This window comes from Rhinatrema bivittatum, unplaced genomic scaffold (assembly GCF_901001135.1).
Source record: "Rhinatrema bivittatum unplaced genomic scaffold, aRhiBiv1.1, whole genome shotgun sequence".
Taxonomy (NCBI): domain Eukaryota; kingdom Metazoa; phylum Chordata; class Amphibia; order Gymnophiona; family Rhinatrematidae; genus Rhinatrema; species Rhinatrema bivittatum.
The window spans coordinates 47617-70194 of NW_021821362.1; the positions used below are offsets into that span (position 1 = coordinate 47617).

The 22578-nt window shown below is 42.8% G+C and overlaps 1 protein-coding gene across 1 annotated transcript in view; it reads left to right on the forward strand.

The window, feature by feature from the left end:
* LOC115082631 (cytochrome P450 11B, mitochondrial-like) overlaps positions 1-19529 on the forward strand; it is a gene marked incomplete at its 3' end in the record, with an annotated part of 53939 nt that extends 34410 nt beyond the window's left edge. Inside the window, exons 4-6 of the mRNA XM_029586839.1 lie at positions 3051-3254; positions 15023-15177; positions 19363-19529. Coding sequence (XP_029442699.1) covers positions 3051-3254; positions 15023-15177; positions 19363-19529 — 526 coding nt within the window. The remainder of the gene's footprint in view (positions 1-3050; positions 3255-15022; positions 15178-19362) is intronic.
* Between the last annotated feature and the right edge of the window lie 3049 nt (positions 19530-22578).

The window sequence follows — 22578 nt, forward strand, 5'->3', positions numbered from 1 at the left end:
GTGTGAGAGGGGCACACTCATTGTGGATCTCTACATAGACGTCTGTTTTATGCTTGAGTGTATGTACATGGAGGCAGTGTGAGAGGGGCACACTCATTGTGGATCTGTACATAGACTTCTGTTTTATGCTTGAGTGTATGTATATGGAGGCAGTGTGAGAGGGGCACACTCATTGTGGATCTGTACATAGACTTCTGTTTTATGCTTGAGTGTATGTATATGGGTAGTGTGAGAGGGGCACACTCATTGTGGATCTCTACATAGACTTCTGTTTTATGCTTGAGTGTATGTATATGGAGGCAGTGTGAGAGGGGCACACTCATTGTGGATCTCTACATAGACTTCTGTTTTATGCTTGAGTGTATGTTTATGGGTAGTGTGAGAGGGGCACACTCATTGTGGATCTCTACATAGATTTCTGTTTTATGCTTGAGTGTATGTATATGGGTAGTGTGAGAGGGGCACACTCATTGTGGATCTCTACTTAGACTTCTGTTTTATGCTTGAGTGTATGTACATGGAGGCAGTGTGAGAGGGGCACACTCGTGGATCTCTACATAGACTTCTGTTTTATGCTTGAGTGTATGTACATGGAGGCAGTGTGAGAGGGGCACACTCATTGTGGATCTCTACATAGACTTCTGTTTTATGCTTGAGTGTATGTACATGGAGGCAGTGTGAGAGGGGCACACTCATTGTGGATCTCTACATAGACTTCTGTTTTATGCTTGAGTGTATGTACATGGAGGCAGTGTGAGAGGGGCACACTCATTGTGGATCTCTACATAGACTTCTGTTTTATGCTTGAGTGTATGTATATGGGTAGTGTGAGAGGGGCACACTCATTGTGGATCTGTACATAGACTTCTGTTTTATGCTTGAGTGTATGTATATGGGTAGTGTGAGAGGGGCACACTCATTGTGGATCTCTACATAGACTTCTGTTTTATGCTTGAGTGTATGTACATGGAGGCAGTGTGAGAGGGGCACACTCATTGTGGATCTCTACATAGACTTCTGTTTTATGCTTGAGTGTATGTATATGGAGGCAGTGTGAGAGGGGCACACTCATTGTGGATCTCTACATAGACTTCTGTTTTATGCTTGAGTGTATGTTTATGGGTAGTGTGAGAGGGGCACACTCATTGTGGATCTCTACATAGATTTCTGTTTTATGCTTGAGTGTATGTATATGGGTAGTGTGAGAGGGGCACACTCATTGTGGATCTCTACATAGACTTCTGTTTTATGCTTGAGTGTATGTACATGGAGGCAGTGTGAGAGGGGCACACTCATTGTGGATCTCTACATAGACTTCTGTTTTATGCTTGAGTGTATGTACATGGAGGCAGTGTGAGAGGGGCACACTCATTGTGGATCTCTACATAGACTTCTGTTTTATGCTTGAGTGTATGTATATGGGTAGTGTGAGAGGGGCACACTCATTGTGGATCTGTACATAGACTTCTGTTTTATGCTTGAGTGTATGTATATGGGTAGTGTGAGAGGGGCACACTCATTGTGGATCTCTACATAGACTTCTGTTTTATGCTTGAGTGTATGTATATGGAGGCAGTGTGAGAGGGGCACACTCATTGTGGATCTCTACATAGACTTCTGTTTTATGCTTGAGTGTATGTTTATGGGTAGTGTGAGAGGGGCACACTCATTGTGGATCTCTACATAGATTTCTGTTTTATGCTTGAGTGTATGTATATGGGTAGTGTGAGAGGGGCACACTCATTGTGGATCTCTACATAGACTTCTGTTTTATGCTTGAGTGTATGTACATGGAGGCAGTGTGAGAGGGGCACACTCATTGTGGATCTCTACATAGACTTCTGTTTTATGCTTGAGTGTATGTATATGGGTAGTGTGAGAGGGGCACACTCATTGTGGATCTCTACATAGACTTCTGTTTTATGCTTGAGTGTATGTATATGGAGGCAGTGTGAGAGGGGCACACTCATTGTGGATCTCTACATAGACTTCTTATGTTTAATGCTTGAAATGTAAGACTTCTTCTATGACTGTCTCTGTATACTGTAATGCTTTCTCTGTACCCCATGGGTGCTTTGTATCACATGGATGTTGTCTCTGTACTCCATGGGTGCTGTGTGTACTCTGTAGTGCTCTGTATCCCATGAGTGGTTTGTGTATATCACATGGTTCTGTCTCTGTACCCCATGGGTGGTATGTATATATCACATCGATGCTGTCTCTGTACCACATCAGTGCTGTGTATCACATGGATGTTGTCTCTGTACTCCATGGGTGCTGTGGGTGCACTGTAGTGCTGACTCTGTATCCCATGAGTGGTGTGTGTATATCACATGGGTGCTGTCTCTGTACCCCATGGGTGGTATGTATATATCACATCGATGCTGTCTCTGTACCACATCAGTGCTGTGTATCACATGGATGTTGTCTCTGTATTCCATGGGTGCTGTGGGTGCACTGTAGTGCTGACTCTGTATCCCATGAGTGGTGTGCATATATCACATGGGTGTGTATATCACATGGGTGCTGTCTCTGTACCCCATGGGTGGTATGTATATATCACATCAGTGCTGTGTATCACAGGGGATCATTCTCTGTACACTGCAGTGCTGTCTCTGTATCCCATGAGTGGTGTGTATATATTACATCGATGCTGTCTCTGTACCACATCAGTGCTGTGTATCACATGGGAGCCATCTCTGTACACTGCAGTGCTGTCTCTGTATGCCATTGGTACTGTGTTTGTATCACATGGATGTTGTCTCTGTACTCCATGGGTGCTGTGGGTGCACTGTAGTGCTGACTCTGTATCACATGAGTGGTTTGTGTATATCACATGGGTGCTATCTCTGTACACTGAAGTGCTGTCTCTGTACCCCATGAGTGGTATGTATATATCACATCAATGCTGTCTCTGTACCACATCAGTGCTGTGTATCACATGGGAGCCGTCTCTATACACTGCAGTGCTGTCTCTGTATGCCATGGGTGCTTTGCCCTCAGCACTGAGTACACATTGTCACCTCTTTATCTTTATTTTTGTTCCTCAGCGAGCAGTTATGTCCTATACGGGCAGCGTTTGGGTCTCCTGGAAGAGAATCCCAATGCCGAATCTGTAGAGTTCATCAGTGCCGTGGAGACAATGCTGAAGACGACGCTGCCTCTTCTCTACATGCCCCCAGGGCTCCTTCAGTGGACAAAAAACAAAGTCTGGAAAGAGCACCTTGATGCTTGGGATATCATTTTCAGTCATGGTAAGAAAGAAGCAGAGCAAATGACAGCAGCAAGGACAAATTGTCCCCTCTGGCTTTTCACCACTTTGGGTACATACACATAAGAACATGCCATGCTGGGTCAGAGCAAGGGTCCATCAAGCCCAGCATCCTGTTTCCAACAGTGGCCAAACCAGGTCACAAGAACCTGGCAATTACCCAAACACTAAGAAGATCCCATGCTACTGATGCAATTAATTCACCAACTTAAACGTGCAAGGGAATCCTTGTGTGGTGATAATCTTGTCCGGAGGTAATTGATAAGGATAACCGATTTTGCAGTTATCCTGTCTTTTGCCTCCGTCTATTATTCTTTTATTAAGGTCACATGTGACTCATGTGGGTCGGAAAAGCAGCAGGGGAGAAGGGATTTTAAGAAAAATTAAACAAAACAAAAAAACATTTTGTGACCTTAATAAAAGAATAATAGACGGAGGCAAAAGACAGGATAACTGCAAAATCGGTTATCCTTATCAATTACCTCCGGACAAGATTATCACCACACAAGGATTCCCTTGCACGTTTAAGTTGGTGAATTGTTGAAGAGGGAAAGAGGTTGGTTAGCGATTAGTGAATACTGAATTACAGTAACCTCTATTATGACAACTAATATTACTGCCTGGGACAATACATTGTCCTTCTCAGAAGCCAGACTACAGGCGCTTTTGGTAGCACCTTCTATATTCACCACCGAAGATGGTCAGAGACCTGACCAGTGGAATTCAGTAGCAGCATCCAATAAAAAGTTGATCCGTACAGAGTTGCATGCAGGTACTCTCATCGAGTACTGTCGTGTGCAAAGAATACCACGCGGATTGAGAATTCAGAAAGAACCCAGGTTATATGGAGAAGACCCTGAATTTCTTCAAAACTGGAACAAAATCCTTAATAAGTGCTCATTGGATCTGATGATCCTAATTATAGAAAAAGCACAAACAACAGCAGTCCAAGTTAAGGAAGAAATTGGGAAAACTTTAGAAGACATTCGTCAAGCGGAACCGGGAGATAAATACCAGCAATCCTTTAAAGAGCTACAGGATCAGATGGACACATTTAGGGAAGAATTAAAACAATTCAAACTAACAAAGTTCACTCGTGATGAAGGTGATTATAAAAAAGGTAACGTGTATCAGTGGATGTCAACTCAACCTTTTAAACACAGGAAACCGAAAGTTACCTTCGCAGGCTCGTCGGATGACTTCTCCGAAGAAGAAACACGTCCAAATAAACGACAAACAGAGAAGACAGGTGATGAACACACAGTAGAGAGAGAATCTCATTTTTTAGAACAAGCTGGCTCGCGCAAGGTAGACAAGCGAGCCAAAGAAAAAAATCAGCAAGACAACTCAAGACGGCCGTATGGACGCACAAGGCAAGCAAAGAACAAATAAATACAACATCACAAGAGGTAGTAATTAACATCTCTACGACTGCTTTAACTGAGGCTCAATCCACCTTATTAAGCAAAGGCTTGTCCTTTGCACCTGTCAACACCTACTCGACATTCGAAGGCGAGAAATACCTACATAGGTTTATTAGACAACTGCGGTTAAAATTATTTTTTGCAAATTCAGCCCCTCAAGAGCATCAAAAAGATGAATTAACGCCACGTTCCACATGGGTACCGCCGGGTCTAATAGATCCAGTAATTTATACATTTGCAGAAATGGTTCGAAAAGATAGTTTCTCTAAAGTAATTCAGCAATCTGCTAGGGTTAATAATTTAACCCATGCAGAGAACAAAGCATTGAAAGAACTTCGAGACAATCAACAAATTGTAGTAAAACCAGCAGACAAGGGGGGTTCCATTGTCATACAAAACAGACAACAATACGTCACAGAAGTGGAACGTCAGCTCAATGATCAGGAGTTTTATCAATTATTGACAGGAGACCCCACCCAAGACATCAAAAAGAAGATAGACCACATAGTGGAACAGGCGTTAAAAGCCAATTGGATCACGGAAAAGGAGGCCCGTTTCTTAACGGTCAAACATCCAACGTGTCCAGTGTTCTATACTGTCCCGAAAATTCACAAATCACTTCAGTCCCCACCGGGACGTCCAATAGTGTCTTCTAAAGGGTCTCTCCTCGAACCACTTTCACAATTCGTGGATCGGTCATTACGTGGGTTCATCCCGCAAATACCCTCTTACATACGAGATTCGGCACACTTGATGACTATATTACAAGATCTAGCGCCAGATCCAAAAGCCACATATTTGGTAACCATAGACGTCACGGCTTTATACACAAGCATACCTCAAAATGAGGCCATCGAGGTCATTACCGCCAAACTGACATCGACTCCAGGATGACGGAGAACTCCAGTAGCCTTCATTGAGGAACTTGCTAGCATTGCATTACAAGAAAACTACTTTATGTTTTTAGGAAAATATTACAAGCAGATTAAAGGAACAGCCATGGGGGCCACAATGGCCCCCGACCTTGCCAATCTATACATGTCAGCGTTTGAGGAGAAGTGGATACACCGGAACAACTATAAAGATTGTATAAAGCTATGGAAAAGATTCATAGATGACATATTTGTCATCTGGCAAGGAGAGGAAGAAGAACTTCAACAATTCATACAGTGGTTGAATAGCTGCAATCCGCATTTGCAATTCACGAGCCAACATCACAAAAACATCATCTCATTTTTAGATATCCAAGTCATGTTAACAGAGCAGAAGACATGACCGAAAGATTTTTACAGAGAGGGTATCCAGCAGCTATAGTCAAAAAAGCATATAAACGAGCCAGATGGGCCAATAGAGAATTGCTTCTTCAGCCAAAAACAAGCAGTGAAAATGAAAAATTAATTTGTGTATTGCCACATACACCTCAAACATACATGTTAAAAAAGAGTATTTTGAAATACTGGTCTATACTACAAGTTCATTCCATTTTCCAAGAGAAACCCACGTTTGCACTAACAAAAGCTCAAAATCTAAAAGATTTGGTAGTTCACTCGAACTTACTCCCAGTAGCCACACAGACACGGGACACACAAAGAGGTCAAGAAGCATGCGGGAAATGCAGTGCATGCCAGTTCATGCATGTAGGCACAGAGTTACATATACCGGGACGGAGGAAATACATCTACAGAGGCCATTATACATGTGGATCCACAAAAGTCATATATGCACTGTGGTGCACTTGCCATAAAGTGTATATTGGCAAAACAATGCGGAAAGTTAAAAATAGGATTCAAGAACATGTTAGCCGATTGAGACACAAAATTGAAGGTGCACCCTTAACTGACCACTGGCAAGAAATGGGACATCCACCAGAAGAGTTCAAAGTGGCAGTACTATTTCAACTACAAGAACATCCTAGGGGTGGTGACCTCAACATAAAACTCATACAGATGGAACAGAAATTCATATACACATGGGATACAGTGATTCCCAAAGGACTTAACCGAGAAATAGATTGGACAGTATATTGACGACTATCTTCATTGGTAAAGAAGGAGGTGTTCACCATCATTCATGAGAACATGATCAGCAACCGCCTACACTGTGAAAAAGAATAGGAAACCAAAAATTTAACTATAGCGTAATATCAATTTAGGTCCATAAGATTAGTGGGTATTAGTTTCCTATTAGGTTAGCAACAATTTTAAAAAATGGAGGAGTCGATTATATCATCTAAAACTCAGATGTTAAAATATTAAGGGTAGTGCATAAACGGAGCACTTTAAAGAGAACAATAAACAAGTCAATTGATACATTAATGAGGCTGCAAAGATTCATTTGAGCAATTCAACATAGCACCCGATCAAATGTCAAAGACAAGAAGACTGTGGATAGCTAATCTACTAAGCGGCGCGGCACAAGCGCCCCGCCCAGGACACGCCCACTGACATTGATACCTATCACGTCAGAAACAGTAGGAGCGGACGTGGCACGCACAAGTCCACTACCAGGTCCGCCCGAGAAAAGAAAGATACGTGTTGCAGATTAGATGAAGTTCTCCTTCAGGTCCCCTAAAGCTACACATCAGTAATTATGTGAAACTCCCGGAATTAATATCAGTAAAACACGGTTATAAGTTAACATCACAATAGACACGTAGTAAAGGTGTTTATATACTCGAGTTTGACCTAAATGAAGATATAATATCACATATATGAGTTAGAACGGAACTAATGAGTTCTATAGCATTCACCTGAGGTAGCCTCGTTCTGGCCAGAGAGGGCGGTGGACTTCCCAGTCAGGCTTTAAAAGCAGTGAGAATAGAGTAGACGCCCAGGCAGACACAGAAGGCGTCGCACGAGAAGACAGCAGAAGCTTTTGACAAATAAGCCTTTCAAGAAAAGGTGGGTGAAAATTTGAGAATTATGAATGAATGTGACACAGAGTTGTGATGCTTAATTAAATTGTTTTCTATGTTAAAGGACCTTAGCATGCTGTGAACCCTGTTTAGGACACAGCTCATTCTCCCATAGTCCCTGAAGCAGGCACATTGTGCCGAAACATGGCCCGTGTCGGACGAGCAGCTCCGTACCCATGAGACATCAATAAAGGCGACGACCTTGATAAGTATGACGTAAGACTAGCAGTGGGTCGGAAAAGCAGCAGGGGAGAAGGGATTTTAAGAAAAATTAAACAAAACAAAAAAACATTTTGTGACCTTAATAAAAGAATAATAGACGGAGGCAAAAGACAGGATAACTGCAAAATCGGTTATCCTTATCAATTACCTCCGGACAAGATTATCACCACACAAGGATTCCCTTGCACGTTTAAGTTGGTGAATTGTTGAAGAGGGAAAGAGGTTGGTTAGCGACTGATGCAATTAATAGCAGTGGCTATTCCCTAAGTAAACTTGATTAATAGCAGTTAATGGACTTCTCCTCCAAGAACTTATCCAATCCTTTTTTGAACCCAGCTACACTAACTGCACTAACCACATCCTCTGGCAACAAATTCCAGAGTTTAATTGTGCATTGAGTGAAGAAGAACTTTCTCCGATTAGTTTTAAATGTGCTTCTTGCTAACTTCATGGAGTGCCCCCTAGTCTTTCTACTATCCGAAAGAGTAAATAACCGATTCACATCTACCCGTTCTAGACCTCTCATGATTTTAAACACCTCTATCATATCCCCCCTCAGCCGTCTCTTCTCCAAGCTGAACAGCCCTAACCTCTTCAGCCTTTCCTCATAGGGGAGCTGTTCCATTCCCTTTACCATTTTGGTCGCCCTTCTCTGTACCTTCTTCATCGCAATTATATCTTTTTTGAGATGTGGCGACCAGAACTGTACACAGTATTCAAGGTGCGGTCTCACCATGGAGCGATACAGAGGCATTATGACATTTTCCGTTTTATTCACCATTCCCTACCTAATAATTCCTAACATTCTGTTTGCTTTTTTGACTGCCACAGCACACTGATCTCACTCATTGTTCCCATGTCCAGGTTGTTTACACAGTACAGATCCCAGGGGCACTCCTCTATTCACTTATGTCCATTGGCAACATTTTTCATTTAGCCCTACTCTCTGTTTTCTATCTTTTAACCAGTTTGTAATCCACAATAGGACACTGCCCCCTATACCATGACATTTTAAATTTCCTAAGAAGTAGCTCATGAGGGACTTTGTCAAATGCTTTTTCTGGAAATCCAGATACACTATATCAACTGGTTCAGCTTTATACCCTCAAAGAAATGTAGCAGATTGGTAAGGCAAGACTTCCCATGGCTAAATCCAGGTTGCCTTTCTCCCATTAAACGATGCTTATAAATGTTAAGCAATTTTCTTCTTTATGATAAGTTTCTGTCATTTTGCTTGGCATAGGTGTCACTCACTGGTCTGTAGTTTCCTGGATCACCTCTTGATCCCTTTTTTAAAAATTGGTGTTACATTGGCAACCCTTTAGTCTTCATGTGCCATAGACAATTTTAATGATAGTTTACAAACTCCTACTAGTAGGTCCACATTTTTATTTCTCAGTTATTTCAGCACTCTGAGATGTGTACCATCTGGTTCAGGTGATGTTCTACTCTTTAGTTTGTCAATTTGCCCTAGTACATCTTCCAGGTTCACTGAGATTTGTTTCAGTTGTGCAGAATCATCACCTTTGAATATCATTTCTGGTATGGGTATCTCTTCCATCTTCCTCAGTGAAGACTGAAGCAAAAACTTCAGATAGTCTTTCTGCTATGGCTTTGTCATCCCTAAGTGCCCCTTTTACTCCTTGATCATCTAATGGCCCAACTGACTCCCTCATAGGCTTTTTACTTCAAATGTACCTGAAAAAAAATGTATTATGAGTTTTTGCTTCCATGGCAAGTTTCTTTTACATTCTCTCCTTGCCTTCCTTATCAATGCTTTCCATCTAACTTGCCAGTGCTTAAGCTGTTTCCTGTTTTCTTCATTCGGATCCCTTTCCCATTTCTTGAAAGATGTTCTTTTAGCTATTATAGCCTCTCTCATCTCACCTTTTAACCATGCTGGTAGTTGTTTAGCTTTTCTTCCATCTTTCCTAATGCATGGAATACAATTGGTCTGGGCTTTCAAGATGGTATTTTTAAAACAAAGTCCATGCCTGATGTAAACTCCTAATTTTTGCAGCTGCTCCTTTCAGCTTGTTCCTATTTTCCTCATCTTATGACAGTCACCTTTTTGAAAGTTAAATGCCGATGCCATAGATTTCTTTAGTGTCTTCTCTCCTGAATTAAGTACTTCATGGAGTGCCCCCTGGTCCTTCTATTATCTGAGAGAGTAAATAACTGATTTATATTAACTTGTTCACATCTTTTCATGATTTTGTAGACTTCTATCATTTATTTTATTTATTTATTTGAGTTTTTCTATACCGGCATTCACGGAGATTCGTATCATGTCGGTTTACATAAAACAGGGGTGATCAATACATTATAAACGTGTATAAATATAACATGAGTATACATTTTATATATTTACAAATTATAACAAGTTATAACAGTGCGCAGAAAAAATCAGTTACAATAAAACAAGGATGGTTCTAACTGGGAAAAGAAGAAGAATAAGACGATAGAAATTTAACAAGAATAAGAACGTGTAGTGTTTGGTATGTCCGTATCAGTTTAGTGGGAGATAGACCGTCTTTCTGTATTTGGTGAGATCATCAGTCAGAGTCCGGAAAGGCTTTCTTGAACAGCCATGTCTTAAGTCTCTTTCTGAAGGTTGGAAGACATGGTTCCTGTCGTAATTCTAAGGGGATTGAGTTCCATAGTGAGGGGCCTGCTGTAGAGAAGGCCCTGTCTCTCAGGGTTATGTGTTGGGTGGTATTGGCGTGTGGTACCTGTAGAAGTTCTCTGTACACTTCTCTAGTGGGTCTGTTGGAGGAGTGTTTTTTAAGTGCTATTTGTAGATGGAGTGGAGCTAGTCCATGGATATTTTTGAAGATTGTGGTTAGGGATTTATGGATTATCCTGAAGTGGATTGGCAGCCAGTGAAGGTCTTTAAGGACCGGCGTGATGTGATCTCTTCTTTTCTTGTTATATCATATATCATATCATCTCCACTCCAAATTGAACAGCCCTAACTTCTTTAGTCTTTCCTCATAGGGCAGCTGTTCCATGCCCCTTATCATTTTGGCCGCCCTTCTCTGCACTTTCTCTAGAGCAGCTATATCCTTTTTTAGATGTGGTGACCAGAACTGGGCACAGTATTCAAGGTGCAGTCTCACCATAGAGCGATACAGAGGCAATATGACGTCCTCTGTTTTATTTTCCATTCCCTTCTTAATAATTCCTAACATACTGTTTGCTTTTTTGATGGCTAGAGCACACTGGGCTGACAATTTCAATATGTTATCCACTATGACGCCTAGATCTCTTTCTTGGGTTGTAGCACCTAATATGGAACCCAACATTGTGTAATTATAGCATGGGTTATTTTTCCCTATATGCATCACCTTGCACTTATCCACATTAAATTTCATCTGCCATTTGGAAACTCAATCTTCCAGTCTCATAAGATCCTCCTGCAATTCACCACAATCCGCTTGTGATTTAACTACTCTGCATAAATTTGTGTCATCCACACAAGCTTATTCATAACTACCTTCCTTCTCATTTAATATTATGTTACTCTGACTTATACATTTGAATACTAAGTTATTTTAACTTATATCTCCTTTTCTTAGTTAAATTTGTATTTATTCATTACTTGTTCCCACATTTATTGGATTTTGTTCAGTTCTAATTTTACAATTCGCCTTAGTTGACTCGCCCCTTATGTTACTCTCTCCCCACCTTGCTTAACTTAGATGGATTGTTCAGTGTTCTCTGTAAAGCTTGTTAGCTGCATTTCTGTTTATTGTGAACAGATGAGATGTTCCCAACGTTCATCGGTATATAAAAGCTTCTAAATAAATAAATAATAAATAAATACATTTGATTACCTCACTCTGTGTACCCCTTTCCAGATCATTTATAAATATATTGAAAAGCACTGATCCGAGTACAGATCCCTGAGGCACTCCACTGTTTACCTCTCTCCACTGAGAAAATTGACCATTTAATCTTGCTCTCTGTTTCCTGTCTTTTAAACAACTTGCAATCCACAAAAGGCAATCTCTTCCTATCCCTTGCCTTTTTAGTTTTCTTAGAAGCCCCTCATGAACGCCTTCTAAAAATCCAAATACACCACATCTACTAGTTCACCTTCGTTCACATGTTTATTCACGCCTTCAAAAAATATATAGGAGATTTGTTAGGCAAGACTTCCCTTGGGTAAATCCATGCTGGCTGTGTCCCATCAATCCATGCCTATCTAAATGTTTTGTGATTTTATTCTTTATAACAGTTTCCATGATTTTTCCCAGCACTGAAGTCAGGCTCACTGGTCTACAGTTTCCCGGATAACCTCTGGATCCCTTTTTAAATATAGGGGTTACATTGGCCATCTTCAATCTTCAGATACATCAGATGATTTTAATGAAAGATTACAAATTTTTACTAATAGGTCTGAAATTTCATTTTTTAGTTCTTTCAGAACTCTGGGGTGTATACCATCCGGTCCAGGTGATTTACTACTCTTCAGTTTGTCAATCAGGCCTACCACATCTTTTAGGTTTACCCTGATTTGGTTCAGTCCATCTGAATCATTACCCATGAAAACCTTATCCAGTACGGGTACCTCCCCAATATCCTCTTCAGTAAACACCGAAGCAAAGAAATCATTTAATCTTTCCGCGATGGCCTTATCTTCTCTAATTGCCCCTTTTTTATTATTGGAACCTCACTGTCGGGATGCCCTAATTCTAATGCATCATTAGTATCCTTTGAAGATACCTCCCTCCAAACCTTGCGTTGCTGAGCAATTGTCGGCGTTCCCCTTACAGCAGCTTTTAAACTAGAATCATCTCCTTTTTAAAGGTTAGCGCCAGAGGTATTGAAGGAGATGTAAAGGCATTTGCTTTCTAGAACACGGGTAGATGTGACTCGGTTATTTACTCTTTCGGATAGTAGAAAGACTAGGGGGCACTCCATGAAGTTAGCATGGGGCACATTTAAAACTAATCGGAGAAAGTTCTTCTTCACTCAATGCACAATTAAGCTCTGGAATTTGTTGCCAGAGGATGTGGTTAGTGCAGTTAGTGTAGATGGGTTTAAAAAAGGTTTGGATAAGTTCTTGGAGGAGAAGTCCATTACCTGCTATTAAGTTCACGTAGAGAATAGCCACTGCCATTAGCAATGGTTACATGGAATAGACTTAGTTTTTGGGTACTTGCCAGGTTCTTATGGCCTGGATTGGCCACTGTTGGAAACAGGATGCTGGGCTTGATGGACCCTTGGTCTGACCCAGCATGGCATTTTCTTATGTTCTTCTTTCAGTGGTATTGAAGGAGGTCCATTTACACACATAGATTACTATCTAGCTGTGCAGATGGCTTTGAAAATTGCCCTCCCTCCCTATCTATGTGTATAATCTGTTATAATGTCAGCTTCCACCCCCTCCACTGCTTAGCACTTCCAGGCTTTGGTTTTTAAAAGTCCCATAGGTAATCCAGTACCCAGGCCCCCCTCTCATTTCTAATCCAAACACCCACAAAACTGAGGAGGTTTTTGCACAAACATCCGAGCATTGCTTGTTATAAACCATGGCTGCTCTGTGAAAGTTAAGCTTCATACAGCCAGACCTCTGAAGGCAGGGTTTTAACCAGGGCCTCTCTGTGAAGGTTATCCCCACTTTCTTAGAAGCCAGATGGAACAGTAACTCTGATAGCAAGGATACCCCAGACTTCTTGGGAGCTGGAAAGCCATACCTATCATATTTAGGTTTGCAACTGCCACTCCGTGAAGGTACAAAAGCATGTAGGATATTATACTGAAACTCACACTCCTTCCCTACCCCAAACTACTTTCCCTTCACCTCATTCCATGTCTCAATACCAAGGTTTTGTGATATTCTAAACAACTACGATGTGTCCCCATCGTCTTTCTGAACAGCACCACCAACCTGATGTCACTAATCCAGTTGGTTTTTGGAAAGTTGGAGCCTGCTGATCAACTTGGATAGGCCATGGCTTGCAGCATTGCTAGGGCTTGCTTCTTTTCTTTACACTTTATTTTGCCTTGATCATCTCTCTCCTTGACTCTTCTCTTAAGGGAGTGAAAGATGGGATGTTTGCAATACTGAAACCTTCCAACCCTACTTATACCACTGACATAGAATAAGATGAAAGATAAGGATTATTAAGGCCCATCTAGCCTGTTGAATTCCATCCACAGTAGAGGAGTGAGGGGTAAAGCCTGGGATAAGCACAGAGGATCCTTAGCTGTGGGGGAGTGAGGGGTAAAGCTTGGATAAGCACAGAGGATCCTTAGCTGTGGGGGAGTGAGGGGTAAAGCTTGGATAAGCACAGAGGATCCTTAGCTGTGGGGGAGTGAGGGGTAAAGCCTGGGATAAGCACAGAGGATCCTTAGCTGTGGGGGAGTGAGGGGTAAAGCCTGGGATAAGCACAGAGGATCCTTAGCTGTGAGGGAGTGAGGGGTAAAGCCTGGGATAAGCACAGAGGATCCTTAGCTGTGAGGGAGTGAGGGGTAAAGCCTGGGATAAGCACAGAGGATCCTTAGCTGTGAGGGAGTGAGGGGTAAAGCCTGGGATAAGCACAGAGGATCCTTAGCTGTGGGGGAGTGAGGGGTAAAGCCTGGGATAAGCACAGAGGATCCTTAGCTGTGAGGGAGTGAGGGGTAAAGCCTGGGATAAGCACAGAGGATCCTTAGCTGTGAGGGAGTGAGGGGTAAAGCCTGGGATAAGCACAGAGGATCCTTAGCTGTGGGGGAGTGAGGGGTAAAGCCTGGGATAAGCACAGAGGATCCTTAGCTGTGAGGGAGTGAGAGGTAAAGCCTGGGATAAGCACAGAGGATCCTTAGCTGTGAGGCAGTGAGAGGTAAAGCCTGGGATAAGCACAGAGGATCCTTAGCTGTGAGGGAGTGAGGGGTAAAGCCCGGGATAAGCACAGAGGATCCTTAGCTGTGGGGGAGTGAGGGGTAAAGCCTGGGATAAGCACAGAGGATCCTTAGCTGTGGGGGAGTGAGGGGTAAAGCCTGGGATAAGCACAGAGGATCCTTAGCTGTGAGGGAGTGAGGGGTAAAGCCCGGGATAAGCACAGAGGATCCTTAGCTGTGGGGGAGTGAGGGGTAAAGCTTCAGACCTAATGTATACAGATTGATCTCTTGCAAGTTAAGGTTTGGGAAGGCTGGTATAAAACTTGTTCTAGCATTTAGCCCAGTTGTCTTTTCCTGTTCTAGCTGATAAGTGCATCCAGAACATCTACCAGGAGTTCTGTCTGGGGCAGGAGAGGAAGTACTCGGGAATTATGGCAGAATTGTTACTGCAGGCCGAGCTGCCACTGGACTCTATCAAAGCCAACGTCACCGAACTCATGGCTGGTGGAGTTGACACAGTAAGCAATACCCTGTCTCTGACCTCTGAACCTTGATCTTGGCCTTAGTTATATCCCTTTTCCATTAATATTAATTCTGTAAATAATAGAGGAGAATCAGAACGTCTTCCTGTGTGTCTGTTATCTCCGTCTGTTATTAGACAGGAAAGTCTGTCATCCTGGAGAGAATGGGAGTGATGAGAGCGAGACAGCAAGAGACTGAAGAGAGAGATCTAGAGGGGTAAATGGAAGAGAGAATCAGGGGTATGAAGGTTTACGACAGGCAGAACTAGAGCGTGAGAGACAATGGAGGAGGAGAGTTGGGATCAAAGTATAAAGTGAAGAAATGGTGATGTAAGGAAGACATTTAGAAGCAGAGAGGAGAGAAATGGAGGAAAGAGATGAGAAGGAAAGGTCAATGCTAGAAAGAGAGGTAAGGAAGACAGTGATAGAGAGAGAGAAGAAAAGTAAACTGGAAGGGAGAGCCTGAAAAAGGAGTAAGGAAAAGACAGAGAATAGGAAAGCAGATCATAGAAACCAGGACCAACATGATTAGAAAAGAAAACCCATCCAGACAACAAAGGTAGAGAAAAAGCTTCTTATTGACTCTAATGATGAATATATCTATGCATATTATGCGCCTCTGATCTGTACTATACCACGCATGCTACCAGAGGTGTGCGGGTGATAACCTTTTTTTAATAGTAAAATAAATAAACAAATAGTACTTGTGTCTCCTGGAGAAAACTGGATTCTTTGCAGGCTGTAGTGGCTTTTATTCAATGAGCTATCGAGATTACAGAGGCTCCTTCTTCAGGCGCCATATCAGAGGCGTTATTCACATTAAAGATGGGACCAATGCAAGCTTGGAAGCTCATGAACAATACTTTTTAATAACTTTTTGCAGTGATACAACAAAAGGTTTCAGAATCTCTGAAGAATCCCAGGACTATATTGCTCTGTGTACCATTCTTATTGCTGTGTGGAGAGATGTGGGGAAGGTTAAATACTTTTTTAAAAAATAAAATGTGCTCATCAAGTGGAAAAGAGCCGGTGAAATGTCCTTGATAAGAAGCCAGGAGATAGTAACTAAGTCCCAGAGGGAGAAGTGCCCTCCTTTCCTTCAGGGGGTACAAGTGCATGCCCGAGAGGCAGGCTGAGCATTTAGGGAAAGAAAGGTCAAGTAGAGACACTGATTTTTTTCAGTCCGAAATTCCTGCATGCAACAAAAGCAGGTTCATTTGTATCCGCAGTCCCCACAATTCAAAGGAGGAGATCTGCAGGTACTTATCTATTTATGCTATCTGCCAAAATGTTTGTTCAGTGTGCAGTACAAATGTGCACTCCTAATGATATATTCACTTCACGGAGCGGACAAACCAGCAGGCAGTGTGAAAATTGCAATTCTCAAAGTGGTTGCTTTGCTGCAGAGTCTTCTTTTTGTTTCCTGTTTATTTAAAAAAGTCATTTAACCTGAAAGCATTGTAGGAGATCTCAGAGACAATCAGTGGATAAACATTACTTCAGCCCAAGCACGGCTTCAGCTTCTTATGGAAGGTGAAGTAACCGGAAGCTGATTCCACCAGAGCACTGGAACTCTGACAGAGCGAGGTGAGGGTCTGACCCGTGCACCCTGGACAATGAGATGGGAGGGAATTTTAAACAGGATCCCCCACTCCAGCTCATCTCAGAGACAGTGTGGGCCCACTCCCCTTAACTCTTCAAACATTTTACACCAAACCTGAACTCTTAACTGGTAACCGATGCAGAGATTTGTTTTATAATGCAAAAATCCTCCTGCAGTTTATCACTATCCACTAAACAACATTGTTGTGTCAGCTGCAAATTTGATCACCTCACTCGTCATTCCCCCTTTGCACAAAATTTATAAATATAATAAAAAAGCACCGGTCCCAGTACAGATCCCTGAGGCACTCCACTGTTTACCCTTTTCCACTGAGAATATTGCCCATTTAATCCTACTCTCTGTTTCCTGTCTTTTAGCCAGTTTGCAATCCACGAAAGGACATCGCTTCCTATCCCATGACTTTTACTTTTCCTAGAAGCCTCTCATGAGGGACTTTGTCAAACGCCTTCTGAAAATCCAAATACACTACATCTACCGGTTCACCTTTATCCACATGTTTATTAACCCCTTCACAAAAGTGAAGCAGATTTGTGAATGGAGAAGTAGCCAGTTGGTTACAGTAGTGAGCTGGGAAATTTGGGTTCAAATCCCACTACTACTCCTTGTGACCTTGGGCACGTCACTTTACCCTCCTTTGTCTCAGGGGACAGGGAAATACCTGCAGTAACTTAATGTAATCCACTTTGAAGTGCCAAAAAGCGGAATATAAATAAATAAAAAATTGTGGTGATGTTCTTTAGAGTAGTTTCCATGATTTTTCCTAGCAGAATCCTGAGGGTATACCGTCTGGCCCAGGTGATTTACCACTCTTCAGTTTGTCTATCTGGCCTACCACATCTTCCAAGCTCACTGTGATTTGGTTCAGTCATTTAAATCATTACCCTTAAATACCGTTTCTGGAACGAGTTTGTTTGCAACATCCTTATTCATAAACACTTAGGCAAAGAATTTGTTTAGTCTTTCTGCAATGGCCTTAGCTTCTCTAAGTGCCCCTTTAACCCCTTGATCATCTAACGGTCCAACTGACTCCCTCACAGGCTTTCTGCTTTAGTTATATTTTTAAAACTTTTTATTATGAGTTTATCACTTATCACGCTTCTTTCTTTAGAACAGGTTACATTTACCACTACTCGCTGACATCTGTCAGTCAGCCAATATGTAATGCATTCCAACTTGGCACCCACTCCCAAGCTTCTCGTTTTATTTGAGCCTCCTAAGCAGGATCATATCAGAAGCCTGGCTGAAATCCAAGTATCTTGTACTCTTTCATGATCCAGTTCTCGTCTGCCAGTCAAAAAAAATCCGATTTGTTTGACAGGACATTGCTGAGGATCTCTCTAGCAGTGTTGAAGGTTACATCTCTTACTTCTTGATTCGGCCTGAAGCTGTCTCACTATCCATGTTGTTTATTTTACCTTACAGCTTAAAGAGATGATGAAGGGGACCATCAAACTGATGGCTCCAGACTCCACGGTTATGACCCTAGGTAGATGCAGAGCACAGGCACAGAAAGCTGCACACCAGTGTCACGTGCAGAAAAAGCAGCAACCAATGCTGTGGGGTTTGGCGTAATATGGGTAGGAATTTTGCCCCATAAATTCTTCTATTCCAGTGCCCCATTCCTGAAAGTAGCAGAAGAGGAGAGTGTCATGTATGAAATGAATTCATGTTCCTCATCCTGTCCAGTATCGGAGTGAAAAACAGGACAATTACTTTAAAAACAGGCCTGTACTATATGCAACCCACTTTTATCAGGGCACTCCCTGTACCATGCAAGAGACTACACCTTCAGATGCTCCAGCGTAAGCACAAATCAGGATTCTCCAGTAGGGAGGGCAGCATTCCTTGCAAGCCCCAAGAGGATCATTTCACAAAATTTCCACCCAGGACTGTGGCTTCAAAATAAAAAATTTACTGAGAAAATTGAAGGGTAGGAAATAAATTCCTCTTCACAGAAATCAGAGGGTCTCAAACTAATTGCGCACAGTACAGAGCAGCACTGCAGATCCCAGATGTCCCTTTGGCGTTGCTTGCCTTCAAAACCTTTCCCAAAATCAATTAGGCTCTTTCGGTTGCTAAACCAGACTCTGGGTTGCACCTGCATAAAAGGCCTCGCTCTCTTTCCCATAAGGTGGACACCCTGCAAAGGTTGCACAGAAAGAGGATACTGCTCACAGCTGTGCACTTCTAGCACCTCACAAGACATCCTTGCACACACAGACATTTGCAGAGAATTCAGCTTTCCTACCTGCATGAAAAAAGCAAAAGGGAAACTCTGCCGCTTCCGCAACATGGAAGGACAACTGGGGAAACAGGCCCACTGTGACCTTTCCCACTGGAGAAACCTCTCCAGATGCAAGCTGGCACCCTCCAGGACGTGGATTCCATAGATTTTAGACATAGACCCACCCTTCTGGCTCGCTCACAACATACACCATGTCCCTGGAACGTCCCATTGCTGGAAATGTCACACTTTAGATTATGGCAAAGCTTTACATGTATCAAGAGAGTACCAGCTAGCCTGGGGTCGAACCCTAACCATTTTCTCTTAATCACAGACAGCTATGCCATTGCTCTTCACCCTCTTTGAACTGGCCCGCAATCCTCATGTGCAAACAGCAATTCGAGAGGAAATCCTGGCAGCCGAGACCCAGGTGCAGCAGGATGAGTCCAAGATGCTAAACCACGTACCACTGCTGAAGGGAGCCATCAAAGAAACTCTGCGGTAAGGAATAGCACAGGAGAGGAAAGAGGGCCGCAGACATGAGCATTGGAAACAGGCAGCAGCCTGATAGAGCTGCGAACCATCAGGAGTTTCACACTCTGGTGGAAGAGGAAATCCTGGCCATCAGTCAGTGGCAACATCTACTGGCCAGGCTCAGGGTGCACCATAGCTAAGCTCCAGGAAGAGCTGCCTTCTGTTCCATGAGAGCTTACAGAGGAGAGGAACAACGGTTAACATGCAAAAAAAACGAGTTACACGGGTACTGCTACACGCACTGAGCCTGGGCCGATTATAGAACAGCTATTAACATGCATAAAGCAGAGTTACACGGGTACTGTTACACACACTGAGCCTGGGAAGATTATAGAACAGCTATTAACATGCATAAAGCAGAGTTACACGGGTACTGTTACACACACTGAGCCTGGGAAGATTATAGAACAGCTATTAACATGCATAAAGCAGAGTTACACGGGTACTGTTACACACACTGAGCCTGGGAAGATTATAGAACAGCTATTAACATGCATAAAGCAGAGTTACACGGGTACTGTTACACACACTGAGCCTGGGAAGATTATAGAACAGCTATTAACATGCATAAAGCAGAGTTACACGGGTACTGTTACACGCACTGAGCCTGGGCCGATTATAGAACAGCTATTAACATGCATAAAGCAGAGTTACACGGGTACTGTTACACACACTGAGCCTGGGAAGATTATAGAACAGCTATTAGCATGCATAAAGCAGCGTTACACGGGTACTGTTACACACACTGAGCCTGGGCCGCTTATAGAACAGCTATTAACATGCATAAAGCAGAGTCACGGGTACTGTTACACGCACTGAGCCTGGGCCGATTATAGAACGGCTATTAACATGCATAAAGCTGAGTTACACTGGTACTGTTACAGACACTGAGCCTGGGCCGCTTATAGAACAGCTATTAACATGCATAAAGCAGAGTTACACGGGTACTGTTACACACACTGAGCCTGGGAAGATTATAGAACAGCTATTAGCATGCATAAAGCAGAGTTACACGGGTACTGCTACACACACTGAGCCTGGGAAGATTATAGAACAGCTATTAACATGCATAAAGCAGAGTTACATGGATACTGTTACACACACTGAGCCTGGGAAGATTATAGAACAGCTATTAACATGCATAGAGCAGCGTTACACGGGTACTGTTACACACACTGAGCCTGGGCCGATTATAGAACAGCTATTAACATGCATAAAGCAGAGTTACACGGGTACTGTTACACGCACTGAGCCTGGGCCGATTATAGAACAGCTATTAACATGCATAGAGCAACGTTACACGGGTACTGTTACACACACTGAGCCTGGGCCGATTATAGAACAGCTATTAACATGCATAAAGCAGAGTTACACGGGTACTGTTACACGCACTGAGCCTGGGCCGATTATAGAACAGCTATTAGCATGCATAAAGCAGAGTTACACGGGTACTGTTACACACACTGAGCCTGGGCCGATTATAGAACAGCTATTAACATGCATAAAGCAGAGTTACACGGGTACTGTTACACGCACTGAGCCTGGGCCGATTATAGAACAGCTATTAACATGCATAAAGCAGAGTTACACGGGTACTGTTACACACACTGAGCCTGGGCCGCTTATAGAACAGCTATTAACATGCATAGAGCAGCGTTACACGGGTACTGTTACACACACTGAACCTGGGCAGAACAGCTATTAACATGCATAAAGCAGAGTTACACGGGTACTGTTACACACACTGAGCCTGGGAAGATTATAGAACAGCTATTAACATGCATAAAGCAGAGTTACACGGGTAGTGTTACACACACTGAGTCTGGGAAGATTATAGAACAGCTATTAGCATGCATAAAGCAGAGTTACACGGGTACTGTTACACACACTGAGCCTGGGCCGATTATAGAACAGCTATTAACATGCATAAAGCAGAGTTACACGGGTACTGTTACACGCACTGAGCCTGGGCCGATTATAGAACAGCTATTAGCATGCATAAAGCAGAGTTACACGGGTACTGTTACACACACTGAGCCTGGGCCGATTATAGAACAGCTATTAACATGCATAAAGCAGAGTTACACGGGTACTGTTACACGCACTGAGCCTGGGCCGATTATAGAACAGCTATTAACATGCATAAAGCAGAGTTACACGGGTACTGTTACACACACTGAGCCTGGGCCGCTTATAGAACAGCTATTAACATGCATAGAGCAGCGTTACACGGGTACTGTTACACACACTGAACCTGGGCAGAACAGCTATTAACATGCATAAAGCAGAGTTACACGGGTACTGTTACACACACTGAGCCTGGGAAGATTATAGAACAGCTATTAACATGCATAAAGCAGAGTTACACGGGTAGTGTTACACAGTGAGTCTGGGAAGATTATAGAACAGCTATTAGCATGCATAAAGCAGAGTTACACGGGTACTGTTACACACACTGAGCCTGGGCCGATTATAGAACAGCTATTAACATGCATAAAGCAGAGTTACACGGGTACTGTTACACACACTGAGCCTGGGCCGATTATAGAACAGCTATTAACATGCATAAAGCAGAGTTACACGGGTAGTGTTACACACACTGAGCCTGGGCCGATTATAGAACAGCTATTAACATGCATAAAGCAGAGTTACACGGGTACTGTTACACACACTGAGCCTGGGCCGATTATAGAACAGCTATTAACATGCATAAAGCAGAGTTACACGGGTACTGTTACACACACTGAGCCTGGGCCGATTATAGAACAGCTATTAACATGCATAAAGCAGAGTTACACGGGTACTGTTACACACACTGAGCCTGGGCCGATTATAGAACAGCTATTAACATGCATAAAGCAGAGTTACACGGGTACTGTTACACACACTGAGCCTGGGCCGATTATAGAACAGCTATTAACATGCATAAAGCAGAGTTACACGGGTAGTGTTACACACACTGAGCCTGGGCCGATTATAGAACAGCTATTAACATGCATAAAGCAGAGTTACACGG